The sequence below is a fragment of the Lactuca sativa genome, chromosome 8, assembly GCF_002870075.4.
Source record: "Lactuca sativa cultivar Salinas chromosome 8, Lsat_Salinas_v11, whole genome shotgun sequence".
NCBI lineage: Eukaryota > Viridiplantae > Streptophyta > Magnoliopsida > Asterales > Asteraceae > Lactuca > Lactuca sativa.
The window spans coordinates 87680464-87706032 of NC_056630.2; the positions used below are offsets into that span (position 1 = coordinate 87680464).

The 25569-nt window shown below is 36.6% G+C and overlaps 1 protein-coding gene across 1 annotated transcript; it reads left to right on the plus strand.

Annotated features, from left to right (window-relative positions):
* Positions 1-21421: 21421 nt before the first annotated feature.
* LOC111895162 (cytochrome P450 734A1) lies at positions 21422-25325 on the plus strand. The gene is made up of 5 exons (XM_023891293.3): positions 21422-21853; positions 22941-23164; positions 23260-23501; positions 23673-24069; positions 24215-25325. The coding sequence occupies exons 1-5, from the start codon at positions 21565-21567 to the stop codon at positions 24674-24676; spliced, it is 1614 nt and encodes a 537-aa protein (XP_023747061.1). The 5' UTR covers positions 21422-21564; the 3' UTR covers positions 24677-25325.
* Positions 25326-25569: the final 244 nt, after the last annotated feature.

The following is a 25569-nucleotide window of genomic DNA, read 5'->3' on the forward strand; positions in this document are numbered from 1 at the left end:
GTGTAATACTCTCTATTGTCCAGTATGCCTTGCATGACTACTCTTAGATATGTAATCTAGTGTACTTCATGAGTCTCTATAAATAGAGCTCATTCTCTTGTATCCAAAGACTTACGCATCTAATTCTGAATTGCAATCTCTGAAGTTATCTTTTCTATCTCTCTTACTCACTCTTCTTACTCTCATAATCGATTACAATCTCTCTTCAGAGCAAGTCTTTTGAGACTTAATCACTAAGTTTGATCTCACTTATTAACTTGGCTTGAATGCATCCCTCGTTATGAATCAGCTTAAGTGTATACTTGATATAACAATTGTTGTCATTTCCATTTCTTTACTTTTCTGCAACTAACTCTCTAACCATCTAACTCTAAATATTATTGTTGAGCTTTTAGATCCTTCGAGATTAACTATTCCGCAATATACTTGTTCTAACGTTTGTTCAAGTGTGTCTCAAAGTTTTTCTCTCAACAATTGGTATCAGAGCCATAATGGTTGCTTTTTGAAAATCAGAACTCTGATTTTTCAAAGAGCCTTCTATACCACTAAAGCTCATTTCATAAACAAAAAAAACTTCAAAAATATGGCACAATCGTTATCTCTAAATGTTTCCAACAGTTTTGGTGGTTCTAATCGAGCCCCAATACAGGTTGCAAATGAAAATCATCACTGGTCACAAAGAATGGAAAGATACTTAAGGAGACTTGGTAGAGATGTATGGTGATCCATAGAAGAAGGAGCACATGTCCCTGTCCTTACACCAGTCCAGACTGGCGGAGCCACGACAAGACTAGGAGGAGGTCAACCAGCTATAAACCGTCCCACCAAGGATGATCTCGATAAAATGGAAAATGATGTTGTTGCTTTTTATGAAATCTCCTGTGGAGTTGCTCCCGACAACTTCAATATTATCATAAATTGCAAATCAGCAAAAGAGATCTGTGATGTTCTCAAGAATCTGTACGAAGGCTCAGAACAAGCACAAGACAAGAAGCTTACAACTGCACTCAATGAGTTCAACAACTTCAAAGCCCATACTGGTGAAAGTTTGGAAGACTCCTTCAAAAGGTTCAACCTGATTGTCACCAAGTTATCCAATGTGGGCACCATCCGAAGTAACCATGAAACAAATCTTTAGTTTCTTAATGGTTTGGGAAGACATTGGACTACGGAAAAGATGATAGTTCAAGGCGATTGAAAGATTCATTCTTTGTCACTCTACAAACTCTATTGGGAACTGCAAGCACAGGAATCCACCGTACTCAAAGACTGTGCTGACTTCGGAGGACCTCTTGCTCTTATAGCACAAACTCCACATAATCAATCTTACTCTCCCTTGTATGACACTTCACCGCAGTCATACGAAGCTGATTCAGAGTATGATGATGAAGAAGAATTTCAAAAGGCAATTTCTCTAGTTAGCAAACAATTCAACCGACTACCACCTCACTCTTTTTGCAAAAATCAACAATTCAACAAACCACCCTTCAATCGTAACTTCAACCCATAAAACCATCACTCTCACTATCCTAAAAGTTCTCATCCACCACCACAATCTCAAAATACTCAACCAAAGGAAGCACCGCAGCCTACTCAAACCACTGACTCTGGTACTCCCTCAGAAGACAAGACAGATGTTGTAGTTTGTCACAAATCCAACAAAGAGAATCACTTTGCAAGACATTGTAAGGCCAATGTAGTTAAAGACAGCGCATTCTACCTTAGAATGGCTCAAGAGTTGGAAGAAAAGGAGAAAGCAAGGGCATAAGTAGCCCATGTCAAAAGAGACCATCAAGTCTGGTCATCCGGAAACAAAGATGAAGCCATCAGCACTGTCAATAGAAAAGGGAAGATCTGCATGTTGGCAACTGCGGGTGATGATGGGTCTACAATGATGGACAAAAACTACTACTACATGGCAAAGGATGGAACTCTAAGCATCGTCGAACAGGTAAAACTCATGATCCAAACTCTAAACTATAGCATGCATTATTGTCAACCTTACATAGATAATCTTAATGACACATGTGTTGTTGTCCTTACAGACTATAACAAAGCCTTAGATGACAAGAACATTGCGTCCCAGGAGATGTTCCATGTGAGAGGACGACTGGATAACGAAAGACTCAAAATGGCTATGTTAGAAAGAGATTTAGAGTTAGAAAAAGATGCAAGAATGTTGAGTGAAACCCAATTACAGATAGCTTTGAACCAGAGAGATTTAACTTAGAGTGAAATTGTACGCTTAAATCTTTTAATCGAAAAATTGTTCAATGAAAGTGAAGCTATTGAAAATTTGGTAAATAATGGAACTGTGGACAACACATATAATTGGGGTTGGTCAAATGGATATCCTACCGCAATGGATTCCTCACCCCTATTCAATAAATACATACTATATGTCCCTCTAGACCGAGAATTTCATTTTCCAGTCAATGACAAGACCTTTCCCGAAGATATCAAAACTCACTTCGGTAGACTGCATAATCTAAGCAACAATTGTGTCATTGCGGAAATTGTGCCTGAGGTTTCGGGTCACACATGTGATCAAATTCCTGTCTATGGCACTACCTTCCCAAATTCTCAAAACTCATCCGTAGTTGATGAAGAAATTGTCATTGAGGACACTGAAGTCTCGAAAGACTTTCCATTCCTGTCCTCAGACCGCAGTGTCCATCACTGTAGTCAAAAGTCCCACAAAAGCCCCACTGAAGTCCCAACTAAGACTTACTTTGTGGTAGTGAAGTCATCCCTACCGCAGTCTTCAAACAAAAGTTCTGCCACTCTTCAAATGATTCATCATGAATTACCCATAGAAAACTTTGAAGTGGATCAATGTTCTCAAGTCCCAGAATCTTCAAGTTCTGATGATTCAAGCCCACGTTTTCACAAAATTTCAAAGGGTTCTAGGAAACTACAGTTGAATAACAGAGACTACGGTTCACCAAAATCCTTTGCTAAAAAGGCTTTCAAAGAAGAAATTCGCTCCTGAGGCACAAATAGACAAATGTTTTCAAAAAACAAAAAGCATGTCAGATTTCAAAAATCCAAAAGTCCAGAAAAATTTGTTTTCTCTCACTATTTTTCTAAAAACTCTACTATCAAGAAAGCATCCAAAAAGGAATGTACAGTTTCAACAGTCATTCCTAATTCATATGACACAACTCAAAAGAGTGTAAAGTCTTTTTGAAACAATGATTTTCAAATCTATTCCTCAGATGATCCGAAATGGAAATGTATTTTACCCACTCCAACACATTTAAAGTCACATCAAAATTCTAACAAGTGGAAGGGTATTCTACCAAATCCAACAAAAAGGACACAAAGATCTACACGTGCTAAAACATTTTCAAAACAAACTTTTCAGAAAACGAACAATAGTCATGTCAGATCTTTTCAACCTCGGACTAGTCAAAAGCCAAACAACTCATCCTTTAGACCGCTGACCAAACATGGTGTCATAACAAAAGACAAAATCTCAACCTATGAATGTCAGTGTAGTTGCCAAAATCAGAAACCTCGTAACTTTGCAAAAACACACAACACTCCAAAACTACACAAACACCCTGGGCTAGGTTTAAAAGTTGACACGAAACAAGTCCCTGCAACCTCGGTCCATGCATCACTCAAAAACTCATATGTTGTTCCAGGCTCCAAACTAGTTTGGATGCCTAAACTAACCGTGTAATTCTCAGGCTTTGTGCAAGGAGGAACAAGAAAATGAATGGTTAATTGACAGTGCCTGCTCCTTGCACATGATCGGAAGGTTAGAATACCTTCGGGATTTTAGGCCAATTTGCAACGGTGGAAATGTTACATTCGGCAACAATGCAAATGGAATCATCCGAGGTTACGGTGTACTCACTACGGGGAACTTCTCAATTCAAAAGGTTGCTTATGTAGAAAGCCTTAAACACAATCTCATCAGTGTTGGCCAACTATGTAAGGCAGGCCATCGAGTTGAATTTGATGATCAATTCTGCTATGTAATGACAAGTGATAGGAGCACCTGTTTGATCAAGTCATGATCTGAGGGTACCATGTATCCTCTGGATGTCTCTCTGATCATTAGCAAAACGCAGTTGTGTTTCCTTTCCAAAGCTGTATCCGAAGTCAGCTGGTTGTGGCACCGCAAGCTCGCTCATCTCAACTTCAGATACATCAACACTTTGGTCACTAGAGAGCTGGTCAGAGGACTCCCTATTCTCAAGTTCAGCAATGACACTCTCTGTCCTGCATGTGAATGTGGTAAGTAGTCCAAAGCAAGTCACCCCATGGTGATTAACTCTTCAATATCTGAACCACTTGAGCTTCTGCACATTAATCTCTGCGGTCCATCAACTATAGCCAGTCTCCTTCATAAAAACTACATACTGGTTATAGTAGATGACTTCACTCGCTTCATATGGGTTTTCTTCCTCAGACTCAAATCTAAAACACCGCAAATTCTCATCAACTTCATCAAAGAAATAGAACTTCAGATCAAGCTGCCAGTAAGACGCATCTGCAGTGATAATGGAACCGAGTTCACTAATCATCCTCTCAACAGCTTCTTGGTGTCTAAAGGTATCACTCACAACTTTTCAGCGCCTTATACACCACAACAAAATGGAGTAGTAGAGAGAAGGAACCGTACACTAGTAGAAGCAGCCAGATCCATGCTTAACTTCGCACACCTACCTCTTTACTTATGGGCTGAAGCAGTAGCAAGCGCATGCTTTGTACGAAACCGAAGCATTGTGTGCAAACGTCTGAATAAAACACCATATGAGGGCCTTAACAACCACAAACCAAATGTTTGTTTCTTTCATATCTTTAGGTGTAGATGTTTTGTGACCAACAACAAAGATCAGCTTAACAAATTTGCACCGAAGTCTGATGAAGGCATTTTTCTTGGCTACTCCACGAACAAGGTTGCTTATCGGGTTCTCATCAGACATACAAGGCTAATCATTGAAAGCTTCGATGTGAAATTTGATGATTCTCACATCCGCAACTCCCCTCCATCCATAGAAACCACCGCAATCATGGAAAGTGATATTCCTGCTTCTTTAGGTCCTTTAAATCTAGTTGAAGTCAATTATGATGACCTTTTCGACCCCGTTGAAACGGCGAAACTATCCAAAGTTCTTGTGTCTCTAGCCGCTCAACAACAACACGCTGATGTTTTTGCTCCATCTCTATCTGAAGTAGCATCTCTCAATACTTTCACCTCTCCTGTTGAGGGGGAAAGCCCTACTCCGGATCAAGCAACAACCATCGAGGTTCCAGTACTTGATGATGCTCAAGTTCCTATCCGCAAAAAATCATTACCATCAAATGTATCTTCGGATTCGGATGATGAACTCATAGAGAACATTGACACTAGAACCGATTCAAGGATTATCACTCTCCCGTCCGCAGTCCAGGGGGAACCTTCTCAGGTTCTAGAGGAACTCCCATCAGCAATCCAGGGGGAACCTTTCCTAAATGCTCAATATAATTCCATTCTCGTTCCAACAAGCCAAGATGATTCCGCAGGATGTTCTCAAATCCAGGGGGAACTGCCATCTCCAACCACATGAACTTTTGATATTGAAGACATTCCCTCTACCGCAGCTGCTGATCATCTTCAACCTCGTCTATACGTATGGACAAAGGACCACCCACCAGGTCAAATCATTGGCAACCCATCTGCAGGTATCCAGACTCGATCTACCAAGGACTTATCTGATCATTGTCACTACGCAACATTTATGTCCTCAGTTGAGCCACGATCAATCAAAGAAGCATTATTAGAACCTGATTGGATTTCTTCCATGCAAGAAGAACTGGAAGAATTCAAAAGGAACAAGGTGTGGCAACTAGTTCCCATACCGCAAGGTCACACTATTGTTGGTACAAGGTGGGTGTTCAAGAACAAGTTAGATTAATCTGGTGCGGTCATCAGAAATAAGGCAAGACTGGTTGCAAAGGGGTACAGTTAACTTGAAGGTGTTGACTACGATGAAACATATGCTCTAGTGGCACGAATGGAAGCCATCCGAATCTTCTTAGCATATGCACCCCACAAAAACATCAATGTACACCAATTGGATGTTAAGAGTGCTTTTCTCAATGGGGAATTAAAAGAAGAGGTTTATCTTCAGCAACCTCCCAGCTTTGAAAGTATTGAATTCCCTGACCACTGCTACAAGCTTGAAAAGGCAGTCTACGGTCTGAAGCAAGCCCCGAGAGCTTGGTATGAGACTCTTTCTGAATTTCTAGTCTCTTTAGGTTACAAAAGAGGAGTGATTGATCCCACTTTATTTAGAAAAGCAAATGGTGACCACCTTATGCTTGTACAAATATACGTGGATGATATCATCTTCGGATCAACTGATCAAGGAATGGTGGATGAATTTGCTAAGCTCATGATCAACAAATTCCAAATAAGCATGAATAAAGCTATTAATTTCTTTCTAGGTCTTTAGGCCAAACAAATTCAGCAAAGGATATTCATTCATCAAGAAAAATACACCACTGAACTATTGAAGAAATATTCTATGGACAACTGTTCCTCGGCTAAGGTCCCCATGGCCTTTGGTTATAAGATCTCTGTTGATCCCTCTGGCGAATATGTGGATCACAAGACTTATAGATGTATCATTGGCTCTCTAATGTACCTCACCGCAAGCCGACCAGACATTGTCTTTACAATTGGTGTATGTGCAAGGTATCAGGCTGACCCAAAAGTGTCACATATGACCGCAGCCAAACAAATTCTTCGATACCTGAAAGGAAGCAAATCTCTTGGTCTATGGTACCCTACAAGCAATGATTTCAGTCTTCAAGCATTTACCGATGCAGATCATGCTGGAATCAAACTTGATCGAAAGAGTACCTCTGGTGGATGTCAATTTCTAGGAGGAAGACTCGTCAGCTGGTCCTCATGAAAACAAAGTTGCGTTTCATTGTCTACCGCAGAAGCCGGATATGTGGTTGCAGCCAGCTGTTGCTCTCAAGTTCTATGGATCAAAACACAACTATTAGACTACGGATACAGAATGCTACGGATACCAATCTACTGTGACTCTGAAAGTGCCATAGCGATTTCTCATAATCCTATTCAGCACTCCAAGACGAAACATATTGAACTACAGTATCACTTCATTAAAGACCACATTCTGAAAGGTAACATTGAACTCATCTTTGTCCCTACTCATGAAGAGATTGTTGAAGTATTTATAAAAGCACTTGACTCTACCAAACTCAATGCATTCTTACAAATGTTAGGAATGATGAATCCGGACCCTTAATTCTTCTTGAATTGATAGGTACCGCAGACCATCCTTGGTCTCCATTGCGGTCCTAACTGAAAGTTATTTATAATAAATGGTTTTGGTATATCTTGTGTACCGCAGTCTATGTACCGCAACCATATATTATATTTATCTTTCACTGGTCCTTGTTGTTTGTTATTACTAACTTATTGTACAAGTGCTCTTCTCAGTTTCATCCACTGTAGTCACCCGCAATGGCAAATGATCCATCCGCAATGATATGTCCATCCGCAGTCACATTAATTGATTTTCAAAATATTCATTATTTTAAAACAAAAAAAACATGGTGTGCTATTTAATGATCCTTCATTAAATAAAACATTAAATAAAAAACATTCCTTGAGTAACTGTCTCATTCTTTTTTCTCTAAACCTCGTGTCAGACCTATTTTAGGTATGATGACAAAAGGAAAGATTTTCTAAATCAAATCCTTTCAATATGTCTTTTCCTATTACCCCCAAAACATCACATCCGTTACAACTTCCACTTTACCCAATGGATTAATCTCTCCCCCACCACACGTTCACCAGACGTGGTATCAAATCTGACATTTCATTAAATGCAAACCCTTTTTGGTAAATCCTAAATTCAGATTTAATCCCTCTCTTATCAATTTGTGGCTGAGATTAAAGACCCTAATTCAAAAGATAAACCCAACCGTTTTTACCCTAATTCACTTAGGTCAAAAACGTTTCCCGCTCCCTTAAGCCACTATAAAACCCCTTTCTTCTCCACAAAGAAAAGTTTACGCTCTGTAAACCTTCAACCTTTTCCTGCGTTCTTAAAGCTTTCTCAAATTCTCAACAATGGTGAAATCCAATGTATCGAAGAAACAATCCAAGGCTTCTGGATCAGTGAAACCTACTGGTTCAGACTCTCCCACTATTGCTTCAAGCAATTTCAAAGCAGTGTTTGAAGAACACCCATTCTACAATGCTCCCAATAAACTAATCATCAAGTTCCTGAAGAATCACCCTCTGTTTGGCCCATTCGATGCTTTCATAGACGTTGTTCCAATATCAACCCTTTTCAAATGTGCCTTTTCCGCCTATCGCCCACTCGAAAACCCCCAAGAAGTTCATCTCAACCTGATTAACGATTCCTTGGTCATTCTGCCCAAAGAAAACATTCTTACTGCCATTAATCTTCTGGTTCATCCCTCCATCAAGATTTTCACCCCATCAATGGCGGACATTACTTCGGCACTTTACCAAATGGGATATCAGAAAAAGATCAAAGGAATCGGTGAATTCAAGAAGAACCAATTGTCTGCGCTCTGGCAATTCGTGTGCCACTTCATCATCCGCAGTCTATTCGGCAGAACCGGAGGCACGAATAATATGGGACTCAAACTGTTAGAACTGGTGTGGAGCATCTTCATAGGTCACGATGTGAACTACGGACAGATCCTTTGGGATGACTTTCTTCAATACATTCCAAAGGAGAACCCAACCGAACTCACTTTCGCAAGGTTTTGGTCCCTCTGCATTTCAGATCTTCATGTGGACGCAGGGATCGACATGGGCAGTGACATCAACTTCTTTGTCACCAAGGATCTCAAAAGGTATAATCCTTCCTCTGATCAATCAATTTTTGGACCAATCCGCAGACTTCCTGTCCACATTCTTTCTACCCTCGGTCTTGAGACTATTGATGTCTCAGACCACATTGAGGCTACGGAAGGTATTGACCCATACCTTCCTACCCCACCTATTCCAAATCCATCCGCAATCGTTAACCCTGAAGGCACTGCATTCCCTTCCTCCCCAACTCTCTCCAATATTTCTCAAACCCAAAGACGCAAGCATAAAGTTTCTGCACTACATGGCCCCTGCAACACCAAGAAACCAGGAACTCCTAAAAAGGATGCTTCCAAGCCCTCCAAGAAAAGGAAAACACCACCAGTAATCACTATTGTGGAACCAAGCCATCATGACTCCAACAGTGATCCAGACAAGGATAACCAACCCATTTCAATCCTCAAGAAACGCAAAACTGATCTCTCTAGCCATATGCAGGACCGGACAGATACCTCAGCCTCTCAACAGGCTCCGGTAGTCCTTGGATGCCCACACATCCATTTGAAACTACCATATTCTACCTCTCAAACTCAGAAAGTGACTCTGATTCACGGCAACGAGGAGACTCCCCCTGTTTAATCCTAAGAGGATAATACAGGTTCTCGCCCTACATTCTCCAGGGCTTCCCGACTGCATTTCTTTTCTCCTGAGGAGTTGAACTCCATCCTCTTGAATGTAACCCATACACTACAAACACCTTCCCAACCGCAGGGAACTTCTTCTGCCCATTCTAGAACTAAGCCGAGGCTAAACTTGACCATGGGTCAAGGAGACTAAGGAAGCTCATGAAATCCTACTATTCTTACATCTGTAACAGGTGGTTTAGGCACAGTGAGCACAATTGTGCAAGGATCCGTGGACCCAAAGGACACTTCGGTGCGATATAAAGGATTTGACGGTGAAGACTCCAATGATTCTCAGTTGAATTACAATCCGGTAACAGAAGCCGAGAATAAAAAATATGCCACTTTCCGTAGGGCATTCTAAGCACACAAGGATCAACAAATCAAGCAACAGCAGCAGAAGGAACAAGAAATCCAAGTTGTGGCTAAGTATTGGGCAGATGCAATTAACAATGCCCATACTGTAGCCACCATTCTAAAAGTTCAAGACTGGATATCTGAAATGGTCGAAACCTTCCACAAAGCTCAGGAAGCAACCGATGATCAACATTCTTCCAAAGTCCCTCCCACTCTCACTGTTTAAGGATCACAAGAAGAAGGACCTGAAATAGAAGTGAGCTCTGCTCCCACCTTCGGATTGCTGATCTTCAAGAGTTAAACAAACCCTCTCCTTCTGATGATGATCTTATGATGTTTGATGAAGAAGAAGAATCCAATGGCTCTCGTCATTCAACTTCTAAGCCCAAAGAGAAGAAGAAGAAGAAGAATGTTGTCACTAGGAAAGAATTTTTAAGCCTTCAAGCCAAGGTTGATCAAATCCTTGCTGCGGTCAAGCCAACTCAATCGCAACCAGAAGATATCCCTGGACCGCAGTTATTGATCAAACGGATTGAAAACATGGAAACACGTGAGAGATTGGTTGCTGAGCATATCTCACTCAAGGTTGAAATGGGAATCCGGTCTCTTGACAACAATAGACAAGCAGATCACAAGGATTTCATGGCTGCTGCGGAACGCATCATCTATGAGGTAACCGCAATTAAAAAAGATCTTCAAGCAGCCGTTGCGGATCAAGCCTCCCACTCTGAAAAGCTGATTGCTAAGACTCACACTGCCTATGAGTCCGCAATCTCAGTCCTTCAAACTACAATCAACCGTCTGCAGAGATCCTTGTCCACAAGTTTCTATGGTCCTGAAATCCTTCATCTCACCAAGGAAATTCATAGGCTACTCTTCAACCCCACCATCCCCAACAATCAACAAGTGACCGAAGCCCTCAAAGCTCAATTCCTAGAAGTTTTTGCCAGAGTTGATGGCTTTCAACAATGGCTTGAGGAGGCTCCTGGTCTGAACTCCTCAAGAGGGGGAAGTGAAGAAGAAGTCCATCACTCCAATCACTCCATCTCATAACATCAAACTCCCCCCATCTCTACAGAAAAGATTCCTTCACTGCAACCATCTCATCATACTCTACCTCATAACTCTCTACCACAAGAGGAAAACACTCTTGAGATACCAGAGACTCCCCCTCACTTCAAAAATCTTGTGGAGCACATGTCTTCTCTGAGCTCAAATGACTCTCCTGCCTCCACCTAAAGAAAAAAAGATTGGAAGGCAGCCAAACTTACTGAAGAAATAGGGAGAGGATGCGGTTTTGATACTATCATGGATTAGTCCTTGATAAATTCTTGGATCAATCCTCACCGCAGACTGCTTGATGATGATTACACTCCTCACCTCACCTATGCAGAACCCCCTTCGGATGGCTACTGGGATGTTCCAATCTCTCCGAATGCCAGATACTTCACAATATTTGAGTGCTTCGACCGCAACCTTCCAGACTCCAAAACACTGCTAATGGAATTTGAGAGACTTAGTCTGTTTTATGCTAAGCATGCCTCTCTTATTGAGAATATATGGTCTAACGATAGACCATCCGCAGTCAAGAACTACAAAATCAGGAAGTTTATGAAGGATGACTTCATCCAGTACACTCTGACTAGAAGGGAACATGACTATGTCCGCACCCAGGATGACTTCCCCTGTATGAATCCGGAAGAAGTCTTTCTCATTGCAAAGGTGTTCCAACACAAGTTGGAGAAGCACCCGAATATGAAGATTGCACTTGAAAGGGCTAATACTTTCTTGAAGGAAACAGTCTGTGATTTTGCTAAAATCGACGCAGACATCTACCCCACCATTGCCAAAAAAATTCGATCTGTCACCACTTGAACCCGCACCAATGCCTACCGAAGGCTATGAAGAAAGATCCTTAGGTGCAACCAACTACCCCAAACTTGGAGTCATTTTCAAAAGGAAGACTGATAATGTCAAATACTTCATTCCTATGACTGCCATGGATCGCCTCACCAGGAAGCAACTTGATATCTATCAAAACGCAGTTGAAAAATCAAAGCACACTATTGCAGAAGTCAAGTTCGAGATCTTAAGAAGAATCATCTGGTTGGAGAACATCGGGAAGTTTTGGTGGATCCTGATCAAGTTTCTTAAACTTGATAGTTGATCAAAAGTTAAAGAGGTCACTTAAGGGGGAATTTTTGAATCATAAAAAGTGACCCTCTTGAACTTCAGCTACCGCAGTCAAGTCTCTTCATCAGCAATCGCAACCGTAGTCTCTACCTACCGCAATCTCTTTAATAGATTACTTTACTTATCTTTTATTTTAATACTCTCTATTGTCCAATATGCCTTGCATGGCTATTCTTAGAGATGTAATCTAGTGTACTTCATGAGTCTCTATAAATAGAGCTCATTCTCTTCTATCCAAAGACTTACACATCTAATTCTAAATTGCAATCTTTGAAGTTATCTTTTCTATCTCTCTTACTCACTCTTCTTACTCTCATAATCGATCACAATCTCTCTTCGGAGCAAATCTTTTGAGACTTAATCACTAAGTTTGATCTCACTTATTAACTTGGCTTGAATGCATCCCTCGTTATGAATCAGCTTAAATGTATACTTGATATAACAATTGTTGTCATTTCCATTTCTTTACTTTTCCGCAACTAACTCTCTAACCATCTAACTCTAAATATTATTATTGAGCTTTTAGATCCTTTGAGATTAACTATTCCGCAATATACTTGTTCTAACGTTTGTTCAAGTGTGTCTCAAAGTTTTTCTCTCAGCAGTGATGAAATAAAATGATGTGAGATAGGTGATGATAGGAAGGTGATGATAATTAGGTGAGGATAGATAGGTGATGATGAATCGGTGATGTAGGATGAAGGATACTATAACCTTGTCCGTCAATTTGGAGATGTAGTCATCTACCAGAGTATAGATGGAGACCACGGACTATTATAGACAACCCCATGGAAACAGCAGCAGGCTCATAACCTGTAGGTGATGAATTATGAGTTCATGCGATGTTGTAACTACGTATTCATGCAATGATACTCTAACCCCTTACTATGAATTACGAGTTCAGGCGATGTTGTAACTACGTATTCATCCGATGGTACCCTAACCCTTGTTGGGCACGTATTGAAGGAGTAAATCCTGAATCAATACTATCTATGAGATGATCCTTAGGGAGAGTCCTTAGGAACAAACATATAAGGAAATGTGATGTAAGGAGATGAGAGGTAAATATGATGTAGGAGACGACCCTTAGGATAAATCCTTAGGGAAGGTACTTAAGAGTAAAGAAGATAATGGGGATGGGTAATTAGGTTACTTGTTTGATGATTAAGCATAATAATTATATTATTGTTGGTTGAAAACCCTATGTACTCACCAGGTTTCCCAACCTGACCCACTCAGTTTATTTATATCACAGGTGTTGATATGAAGTCACATTACACAGAGAGATTAAGGAGATATAAATCACTAGTGATAATGAATGTAAGTTCTGTTTATGCTTATGTTTCTATATTGACAATGACATCCCAAATGTTTTAAAATGAATAAAAATACTTTTCTTCAGAAATGCTTTGAAAACGTATTTATCATGTTTTACTGGGAACAAATTCCGCAACCTTTTTATTAAAAGAGATACTCTGATTTTTATAAAGCATAAACAAAAATCGGTCTTTTCTGGCCGCGAAAATGGGGATGTCACAAAAGGTGGTAGTGCCGGAAGTGGTGAATGAGGGGAAGACGGCTGCAAGATTATACCGCGCGGCTACATATAGGATTAGGGTTAGAGAGAGTAGCAATGGTTTTATACCCTGATTCCTTTGAACCTTTCCCATAATAACAAAAAAGTCCCTCCTTATATTATATCTTTCAAAACTAACCTATAATTTACCATTTCGGCCCCTCCTTCTGAAAACCCTTACAATTTAAGTCCAGATAATACCAAATACCCTTGGCTTATGAAAATCTTACAAATTAAGTCTCAAAATTACACTGTAACCCCTGGAGATTCGAATCTTGTCATTTGGCTTTTCGAAACCAACTCCCATCTAATTTATTATTTGGTTTTGGATTATAATAATATAAAATAAAAATAAAAATTACTTATCTAGGTTCCGGGTTTATTATTGAAATTACCCTATTTTAAATGGGATGTTATAATTTCGTCAATTAGACCACTCCCTAGTGACCATTCACATAATAACCATAGCGATTTCGTTGATCTTCAAGATGAGCACAACGAAGATGCCTTGTCAATAGGCCCATGTGTTGACTCAACATAACTCAAGCATCAAAACCCACAACGCGATGAAACAGAAAGTCGGGAATCAACGAGAAGCACTAGAGCAAAATCCCAGCTACAAAAATTCAAAGATTATGTTGTCAAGCTACCCCATTCGATCAACCATCAGCAACCTGATTCTAGTCAAGAGACCTCAACAGTACACCCTATCTCTAACTTTGTGTCATACATGAATTTTTCTGACAGTCATAAAGCTTACTTGATGGCCATTTCTCTAAATGATGAGCCACAATCTTTTGCTCAAGCTTCGCATGATAAGAAATATAAAGATGCTATGCGACAAGAAATATGGGCTCTAGAAAGAAAATGGAACTTGTACTTTTTCCGGTCTTCCAAAAGAAAGCGAGCCATTGATTCAAAATGGGTTTATAAAATAAAATATAAACCAAATGGGGAGATAAAACGGTACAAGGCTAGGCTAGTAGCAAATGGATTCACACAATTTCGAGGGGGTATATTATCATGACACTTTTGACCAGTGGCAAAGCTTGTTATTGTGTGTACTCTATTGTCAGTTGCTGTTAAGAAAGACTGGTTTGTTCATCAACTGGATGTCAATAATGTGTTTCTGCATGGAGACTTGAATGAAGAGGTGTACATGAAAATCCTCAAGGATTCTCTAAGGAAGGTGAACTCGTGTGTGTCGTTTGCAAAAGTCTCTCTATGGTTTGAAACAAGCGTCTCGAAACTAGTACCACAAATTCACAAGGTTCCTTTTGAGCATAAATTTTCGCCAATCCAAAGCTGACCATTCCTTATTGTTGCATAATCAATATGGAATTCACACTATCATCTTAATTTATATGGATGGTGTTATTATAGTTGGAAATAATCTAGACCGGATTCAACAAATAAAGACACAACTCGATAAAGCCTTTAGCATCAAATATCTTGGACATCTAAAATTCTTCCTTGGTATAGAGGTGGCGAAAACTTCAGAAGGGCTGGTTTTGAGTCAAAGGAAGTACATTTTGGATATTCTCAAATATAGTGAGATGTTGGGATGCAAACCAATTCCCTTTCCCATTGAACAAAATTTGAAGCTAGATCGAAGAGAAGAAGAACCTCATGTTGATGCTGGTCTATATAGAAGGCTTATTGGCCAGAGGTGCACCTATCTCCTGGAAAACCAAGAAACAATCAGTTGTGTCTCGCTCTTCTGCTTGAGCTATGGCCTCTACTATTAGTGAAATTTTGTGGGTTCGATGGCTCCTTAACGACTTACAAGTTGTCATTAACTCCTTGAGAGTTTTGTTTTGTGACAACCAAGCGGCTCGACATATTGCTAACAACCCTGTGTTTCATGATGTTGGAATGAATTGTTTTTTTGTTGGTGAAAATGTTGCTTCTCAAGAAATTGCATTAATGAAGATCGACAACAATGCAAGTTGCAAACCTGTTGACCAAAGGTCTTGAAACGAATCAATTTCAGTTTCTTCTTTGCAAGATGGGCATAAATAATCTTCATGCTCCATCTTGAGGGAGAATATAAGATATTATAGGATAATGATAGTATATATGCTTATCTTATTCCTTATGTTTAGCTTAGTTTGTTTTAGACCTTTGGTATTTATTCATTGTGTATCACATTTATCTGATCAAGTTTTTAATCAATAAACCATTCGTTCGTGCTACCATCGAAATTCTAGAGAACGTGTTGTCTAACCTGAAGCCAGAAGGAACCAAAGAAGAAAGTGGAATAATAAAGGGTTGAGTGGGTTGGTTAGGCGCATGATAGGTTGGAACATCATTTTCTTCTTTGAGGTATTTTACAACGGTTAAGTGGCAACCACTCCTAATATTATAGATAAATACATGTCAAATTTATAGTGTTGTTTCTCCAAAAATAAATTTATGTCTTTGCATGATGCATATAAACGTAATTAATTAAATTAGGTTAAGTACTTTCGCACATGTTGAAATTTAAAAAATGCATAAACCGTCTATTAATGTACCTATCTAAATAACTAAGTGATTTGACTATTCAATGATTTAGTAACATTTACATAAACACACCCTTAACTAGACTTTTAAAATTAACTATATTATCTTATGGATAGATACTTGCCAAACTTTTTAGTGTTGTTTCTCCAGAAATAATTTTATGTTATTTATGAATAGAATTTGTAATTAATTAAATTACAATAAGTACTTTCACACAACTAGATATTACAAAATGCAAAGTAATATGTGGAACCTTGGATCCACAAGTACGCTTTTTTCTAGCATGTTAGCATGTTAGTCTTAGATATTAATCGACAAATCATAATGATTAAACTATTCTCCCACACCTATCAATGAATAAAATCTAATCACATACTACAAACAACACTATCTTAACGTCTCCTGCCATGTAACCACGGTTTAATAACATCAATGTTTCCTTTTGTACACAATGTTGAGTCATAGCCCTTATAAATGTTGTGAATGGAAAGAGGATAGAGGTCATTCAAATTGGTCATTATGTTTCTCCAATCTTGTCATATAGATACAAGTTGGCTAGACACCTTAACTTAAATAGAGACAAGTTCTAACCCCACCCATACCATGGAATTCACATCAAGATTACTACATCTTCAACTATTTATATATTTTTCGGTGTAACTGTATTTTTATAAAAAACAAATAAATATAAAAATATTTAGTTTTATAAGAACGAATAATCAAAACGAAAATAATCAGGACGAAAATATATAATTGCTACAATTCTTTTTTTTTTTTTTTGTTTTTTTAATTTTTTAAAATTTTGATCTTATAAGGTGTTTTTATAAATACAATGATTGAATAATTAAAAGAAATCAAATTAAATGCTCTAAAAGGTGAATCAAAAGCCACAAGAGGTTAAGAGGTGAGGTTTTGGTTTTTGGTTTAGAAAAATTTTGTAGGACCCATGAAGGGCACATGGCCCAAACATGTCTTGGGACTATTAAGACAAGATTAAGAAGGGAGTTGCCCTTTTGTGGGGCAGCCATTGTTTGGGTGAACCAAAGCATATTTCCCCACCAAAGACACAAGAAGGAGCCCTCAAATAGACAGCCTTGTTCCCATGTGCATAATTTAAGAGCAACATTCCAAAATAACAACCCTCTTTGTACCACCCTCCCCTTAAAGCCTTCTTTTTGGGAACAAAGGCAACTCGATTTTAAATGTCATGCAATCTATTTTAATATTTTAGATTTATGTTAATATTTTTAGACTTAAAGGTAAACCCATGAAATGTTTTGATTGGGTAAGAAAAATACTATAGACAAGAAAAAACAGATATCGAAAACATAAAGAATGTATGATACTTATATATATCAAACGGAAAATACCAACAAATAACGACCCTACATTTTTTTTTTCCATTTATACTTTAAAGGTTTTCACCATTCCCTCAACGTTTTCATTTACTATGATAACATGGTGGGAACAAGGATGATGACATGAACTATGAATAGATATATGAGATGGTTTTACTCTTGACTTCACATGCATATCTACATTTGGATCTAAAACATTTTAACTTGTCATTTATTGAAGTTGGAACTTTGTAGTCATCAAATTAGATATTTGAACTATTCTTATGGATTTTGTAGTCATCAAATATGATAATTGAACATGATGCTAATATATTGACTTTTAACATATTTTGATATTTCAAACTTAAAATTGCATTATTTGATTGTAACTTTATAAAAATCTTCATCTGTAGTTGTTAATAGGTCAAGGGATTACATGTGTAACTAACATTCCTCATATGTCATTATCCATAAATATTTGACAAAGATTGTTAGAAAGGCAGAAAATGTGGTGGTTAAATGTTACATTCCAAACATTTTCTTTCACTCTTTATTAGACTGTTGCCTTTTTGTTTTCTTTTGTTTTTATAAGTGGGAAAGGAAGTGAAATCAAAACTACACTTTTTAATGCTTCAATTAAATGAATTGGCAATTATTATTATTATTATTATTATTATTATTATTATTATTATTATGGTTGTTGTTATTATTATTATTATTATTTTATTTTCCCTTTATCACATTATTAATTTACAAAAATACTCCAGAAAAAGCATTAAATTTACATTAACATGTAAACTCATCATCATGCAAAACTAACTGTAACACATGTATTATTATCTAATATAAGATACAATATTATTAAAAGATATATCATAGTCATTGTCCCCTTTTCCTAGTCACTTCAAAATTTTGGACCGAATGCGATAGACTACTATAAATGCGTTTTTAGAACAAATAACTTTTTATTAATAAATTCTATGACAAATTGCATATAAATTTTTTTTTCACTCTTCTTTTCCAATACTATTTTCAAAACCAACATTTAAAGATACCTATTACAAGTTTGTAATTAAATAATCCATTAATTACTTAAACTAAAAGTTAAGTTATTAATTATAAAATTCATTATTCAATTATAAACTTACAATATAAACACTTATTAAAGAATTTGCAACCAAAGGGCTTCTAGCACAGCTGTATTCGGTATTGCCCTCCCTCCTTAAAGTTGAGGGTTCAAGTCCCGTCGTGGACATAAGTAGATTTAAGGTCTAGTTTAGAAGTATGTTAGATTTGCCGTTTCAAAAAAGAAAAAAAAAACAGTGAATTTGCAATTATATTATCCTAAATATTGGTTAAACATGTAATTCATTGCCTATTCTTTGCATTAGTATTTGTTTATTAGAAATACTAGTAATTAACATGGAACTATATTATGGACAAAAATAACCTTTGCAATGTTTAATTCTGCATTCAATAGAATGGGCTCAATGAAGGTAGTTTGGTAAATGCATATGTATTGCTTAAAAGAGTGAGGTTTAATGCCCATGTTTCTTGTTTGTATTGACACTTATCCAAGACAAAAGGCAACAAAAGTTTTGGCTTATCTTTCTTTTCAAAGTTTTCAACTAATGAGTTATTTACTTGGTAAACTAGTTGTGAGACCCGTATATTATACGAGTTTGATAAAACAAAAAATTAAAAGTTTAAACAAAAATTTATTTAAATTTGAAATTTTAGATTTGAAATTTGAAATTTAAAATTTAAAATTTAAAATTTAAAATTTGAATTTAAAAGGAAACATATTAAATATTATAGGAGTAATATTGTAATTTATTGGTTATTTCAATTAAGGCAATTATTAATTGAGGTGTAAATATAATGTATTAATTAAGAAAAGATAAAAAAAAATAAGAAAAGACAAATGGAAAAAAAATATTTATTCAGAAATACCAAAAAATGACATGTGTCCAAGTTAACGAAAGATTGACATATGACAAAATTATTTTCATTTATTAAGGAGGATATGTAATTATTTCGAATGGCCACTTCTCCTCAAAATAGAACTTAAAATGCAGAATTTGTACCTCATGAAAACATGTCAATGAACTATATAAACTATGATAAGGATAAACGGTTGAAATTCCATATAAATATTAAAAAAAAAAACTTGTGTATTATAAGTGGGGAAATTTTTATTTCAATGTAGATACTTAGTTTTGTTTCTAAATTTGAGATATTTATGTTGGATAATAACATATTATTATGACCTTAGGACTATTTTGTAATACTTAATACATGTTAGATACATTTATATTGTGTATTATAAGGTTTGTCATAATGACATATCAAGTTTTTGGACTTAAATATTTGTAGTATGATGGATATAACAATTTTCTATAACTCAAGTGATTATAATTGTGTGGTTCCAAGTGCAAATCTTGCAATATATGAACCATAATAATTGAAGATACTTTTTAGTTATGCTTTTCTTCCTTATAAAACACAATGGTCATACAATCTATTTATCCATAAAAAAAATTATCAATGTACTGTTACGGAAAGATAAGGAATCAAGAGCATGGCATCAAGTTCCTCAAAGATAACACTCCCAAGTAAGTGCCATTGATTTCTTGTGAAGTTTTTGTTAATTGATCTTGCTTCATACCTGCAAATCCAATAATTTAATCATAACTTAATTTTGTTTATGTTTATATGATACAATTAAGTTTAAGGGGAGAGTTTGGTTCATATTATTATTATTATTATTATTATTATTATTATTATTATTTTTAATAAATTGAATTTGTCAAAAGAAATGTAATCAAATAAAATTAGAATTTGTTACGCGTTTGGTTATCATGTAGTGAAACCTGTTTTATGTTTAGTCGCAGGTTTGTCAAATTGAAAAGTAAATTATATAATACGACTAAAATATGATTTTTATTGTAACATATATTTTTTTTTCAATAATAATGATAAATTTCTTATCAATTAAACTCTTACTCATGTATATATGTGTGTACTTGTTGGCATACATATGAGATAAGGGTGAAGGTAGAGGAGGGGGGGTGGTAGTATTAGGGTGGGGTGGGTATAGGTAGAGTATGGGAGAGATTATGATATTTTGTTTTGATGATTTCTAGATAAATAAAAAAGAGGCCAAGACATTTTTGTCTTTATAATAAAAAATAAGAAATGAAATCCAACATATTTGCCTATAGCCAAAGAATGACAATTTATCTTGAATATAAAGTATTCAAATTCCTTTGAGTTGTTAACCAAACCCAAATTTCACAAAAATTTACATTCAAAATCTTTATAATTCTTTTGAAATCCATGAACCAAATACATTCTAACTATATAAGTTGTAAACATGAAATTGATATAAATGATTATCTTGTTCGACTTAGGTATGAATTTAATATGGTTATAGGTAACACATTCTTTTATCATTTCTCTAAATTTATAGTCATAGTCATCTTTATATAAATGAAGCAACAAAGCAACTAGGTGACATAAGGAATCACCCCTCCCCCCTTTGCAACTCTTTTTTTTTTTTTCAATTTACAAATATGAAACCTTGGAAACGAAAAATTATTATATGAATTTCTTTGTTTACAATCCAACCCTTGCAACTTTTGTAATATACTAATGATATTGGAAAGTGAAACGAAAAAGGCCATCCAAGATTCAATTTCAAGATCCCCGAAAAAAGAAAACCAGTCCTTCTTACAAAAGACAAGGGTATTAGTGTCTTTAACAAATTATAAGAGTAAGATCATAATATTATCATTCGTTGACCCTTATAATTCCAAATTTCCAATGGCGGCCCCTACGCCGTTGGCCTTGCCAACCCCCCCCCCCCCCCCCCCCCCCCCCCAACACTCTCTCTCCACACTTTCTCTCTCTAAACTTGTTGGTGGCATTAAAAAGGAGAACAAACCACTGTCAAGTACTAACAAACATAACCAAAGAAGAAGATAAGAGGCAGCTTCTCTCAAGCCCAAAAAAGCAGTGCTTAAAAGCTCTCAAGAAACACAGTTTTTTTTAGAGAGAGAAAGAAAAAGAAACGAAAAGAAAAGCAAAAAAATGGAAGACGATATGATGTTCTTGAAATGGTGGTTGAAAGTGGTGTTGATTTTCTTGATAGTGATGGTGTTTGGTGTGAAGATTTTTGTGTTGTTATGGTGGAAGCCAAGGAAGATTGAAGAGCATTTTGCCAAACAAGGCATAAGGGGACCTCCTTATTGCTTCTTTATTGGTAATGCTAAAGAGCTTGTGAGTTTAATGGTGGAAGCTTCTTCAAAACCCATGCCTTTTTCTCACAATATTCTCCCGAGAGTTCTCTCTTTTTACCATCATTGGAAGAAAATCTACGGTATGTTCATATTTGATCTTCAATTCTCATGTTCTAATCTTGAAAAAGATTAAGAAATTGGGTCTTTTTCTTCATCTTCTTCTTTTTTTTTTTTTCTTTCAAATGGATTTGAACCCATGTAACCGAATGATCTTATTCAAGTCAAAGAGACATGGGTTCTTTAAAAGATGTTCCAAGTTCGAATCTTGGACATGGTATATAAATTGGATTCCTAAATGGGGTCGAAAACTGTGCATTAGTGAAATGGGTTCTAGATATATCACTATATCATCAAATTTCGGATCATTTTCAGTCTATATTTTTCTTAAAATGGCATGGGTTTTCCTTTAAAATTCATGAGTGCACCTATGCGTATGGGAATTTGGAAAATTTCTCATGTGATGGTGTCTTTTTTTATATTTTATCGTTTTAAAAGATTAATTTTTAGGTTTGTCCGCTTTATAGCATTCATGACAACATATGGAGGTAGCTTTTTAGACCACCTCCTTAGCTTGGATGCATATAGTCTTCATTTTACTCTCTTTCTCTCTCTCTTTCTCTCTCAATACATATATGTATATGTATATATAAAAAGAAAATGGTTATGGAGTGGAGAATTATGTATTTATTAAGGATAAAGATCATGAATTTTTTAGAAATCTTTGTATGTAAAGTCGTGGAGTTATGATTTCCTTTTCGGTTCCCTTTGTGTCCTTATAATTCGTTTAGATTTTTGTGGGAAGCTTGGTTTTGATAATGAACTTGTTTCTGTTTGATAGTGGCATAGTCATTGAGTTGTCTTTTCTCTCTCTACTCTCTCTCTACGAGTACAAGTTTACAACTTCATGAAATTAGTGGCTCATGTGTTGTTTCTTTCTCACCACCCTTTTTTTGTTTAACTTGATGCTTACCACTTCTAGCTCTATATTTACTATGATCGTATAAAAGAAAGATAAAAAACAACTTCTTTCTTTCTCATATTTACTATCATGGTATAAAAGAAAGATACAAACAACTTCTTCTAGCTCTATAGTTACTATGATGGTATAAAAGTAAGATAAAAACAACTTCTTCTTTCTCATAGTAAATTTTGTTTACCCTTTTGCAGGTCCAACTTTTTTAGTATGGTTTGGACCCACGGTTCGGCTAACAGTAGCCGAACCTGACCTAATTCGAGAAATATTCAGCTCGAAAGCCGAATTTTATGAAAAAAATGAAGCCCACCCTCTCATCAAACAACTTGAAGGTGATGGTCTCCTTAGCCTCAAAGGTGAAAAATGGGCTCTCCATAGAAAAATCATCACTCCCACCTTTCACATGGAGAATCTCAAAGTAAGCTAACTTTTACTTTTTCTCAATCATTAGATTACATGTATTTCTAAAAGTTTTTATCTTTAACAAATAAAAATATTTTTTGTTTACCACAGTTACTCATACCCAATGCCACGACAAGTATCGTGACAATGTTAGAAAAATGGTTAGACATGTCAAATTCCGATGAAGTCGAAATTGAAGTGTCACAATGGTACCAAAATTTAACCGAGGAAACCGTCACAAGGACCGCATTTGGTAGTAGTTATGAAGATGGAAAACACATTTTTCAATTACAAGCTCAACAAATGGTCTTGGCTTCTGAAGCATTTCAAAAGGTCACTATCCCGGGTTATAGGTACATGTCACAATCTATTATCCTAGCTTTTCTTTATATAATTATCAGGATTCGAGACACAGGGTGTCATCCATTCTAGTATTGCTAACCAAATTCCGAGTATGACCCATGGTGTCTCCTATTTTAGTATTCATAACCGAATTTATTTATACAGTATTATTTTTTTTAAAGGTTTTTACCCACGAAACGAAATAGAGAATCTTGGAGATTAGAGAGGGAAATCAAGAAATCGTTAATGAGGGTAATTGAAAGGAGAAGGGAAAATTGGGATAAAGAAGGAATGGAAAATGGGCCTAAGGATTTGCTTGGGCTTATGATCCAGGCGAGTACAAAAGAATCGGTGAATTCCTCGCCGGCGACGGCACCCGCCATCACGGCACGTGACATTGCGGAGGAGTGCAAGAGCTTTTTTTTCGCCGGAGAACAGACGACATCCAACCTGCTGACGTGGACGACGGTCTTGCTAGCGATGCACCCACAGTGGCAGGTGATAGCACGTGACGAGGTGCTTAAGGTGTGCGGACCACGTGACATCCCCACCAAAGATGATGTTTCCAAGCTTAAGACGGTACTCTCTCACGCTAAAATCATGTTTTGTCTTCTACCTGATGTTAAATTACCATTCTACCCCCCCAAACCTATTAAATTACCATTTTACCCTTATGAAAAAAATTCTTTTCACTTTTACTTATAAAATGTGATCCCATGTGCAGCTGACCATGATTCTCAATGAGTCCTTGAGGTTGTACCCTCCGATTGTCGCATCGATTCGACGAGCAAAGGCGGATGTCCAACTGGGAGGATGTAAGGTCCCACGTGGGACCGAGCTTCTTATTCCAATCCTAGCCGTTCATCATGATCAAGCCATCTGGGGCAATGATGCTAACGAATTCAACCCATCACGGTTTTCAGATGGAGTAGCTCGTGCTGCTAAACACCCAGTGTCATTCATACCTTTTGGGATCGGTGTACGTACGTGCATTGGACAAAATCTAGCCATGTTACAAGCTAAATTGACACTTGCAATCATATTACAAAGATTCTCCTTTCGGTTATCTCCAAAGTATCAACACGCACCAACGGTTTTGATGCTACTCTACCCACAATATGGTGCACCGATTATCTTCAAATCTCTATTGTCGAATTCAAGCATCAAAGAAGATCAAGGGTTGTAAATTGTCCTTACTATACTTGTCATATGTATGTGAGTGAATCCTATGGTTTCTAGTGACCAACCCCCAAAAAAAGAACCAAAAAGGAAGAATCTATTAAATACAATCATGGTATCATTTCATTTTATAGATATGATACAATAAACCAGTTGAATTGTTATGTAATGACAGTTATGTTGGTTTGCTTATTAGAAACCAATATTTCCTTTACAAACAATTTTAACTGATTTAGTGTATTACACCTGTAAAATGATATAATACGAGATTGTGTTCTTTTATTTTTTTAGAAAGAGTGAAAAGAAAACAAAAGGTTTAGGAAGCCCTTTTTTGCAAATTAGTGATTTGCACAAGGTTAGGAGATGAGGTAAGTAAGATTGTGTTTTCTATCATTCCTCCCCATTTGTTCACTAAAATAGCAATACTAACCCCTCTAAGTTTAAAAAATGCCATGTATTTGCCAAAAAAGTTTGGATTTTGGGCATGTAACTTTTTATCCTTGGCTAGTTAGACATCTCTCTCCCCCATATGTATGTAGTAGTGTACATTTTGCTCAATTCTAACAACAATTTTGTAAATACACGTTTATGCCTGGTTGCTTTCTTTGTATTATTGAGTATAAGATGTTTTGATTACTGAAATGTTTAATTTTTTATATGAATGTTATTTTTTATACTTTTACCAATTGGTTTCATATTTCATGTTAAATATGAAACGTTCATACAAACTGGCACACTGATATACATCTTTTTTACGGTTATAGAGTAAGCTTGAAATACATCAACGCAAAAATTGGTTTATATTATATTAGAAACTAATGAGAGTTAGAGATCTTTGGTGTTATACAAAGGAAGTATTAGAAAAAACTTATTATACAGAATAAAACATGAAGTTGAATG

What these genes read in the sequence shown, in the direction of transcription:
- LOC111895162 (XM_023891293.3), top strand. Translation starts at nt 21,565, where the DNA reads ATGGAAGACGATATGATGTTCTTGAAATGGTGGTTGAAAGTGGTGTTG. An exon ending in TTCACATGGAGAATCTCAAA is followed by an intron (nt 23,165 to 23,259) that starts GTAAGCTAACTT and finishes TGTTTACCACAG; the next exon opens with TTACTCATACCCAATGCCAC. An exon ending in ATGTTTCCAAGCTTAAGACG is followed by an intron (nt 24,070 to 24,214) that starts GTACTCTCTCAC and finishes TCCCATGTGCAG; the next exon opens with CTGACCATGATTCTCAATGA.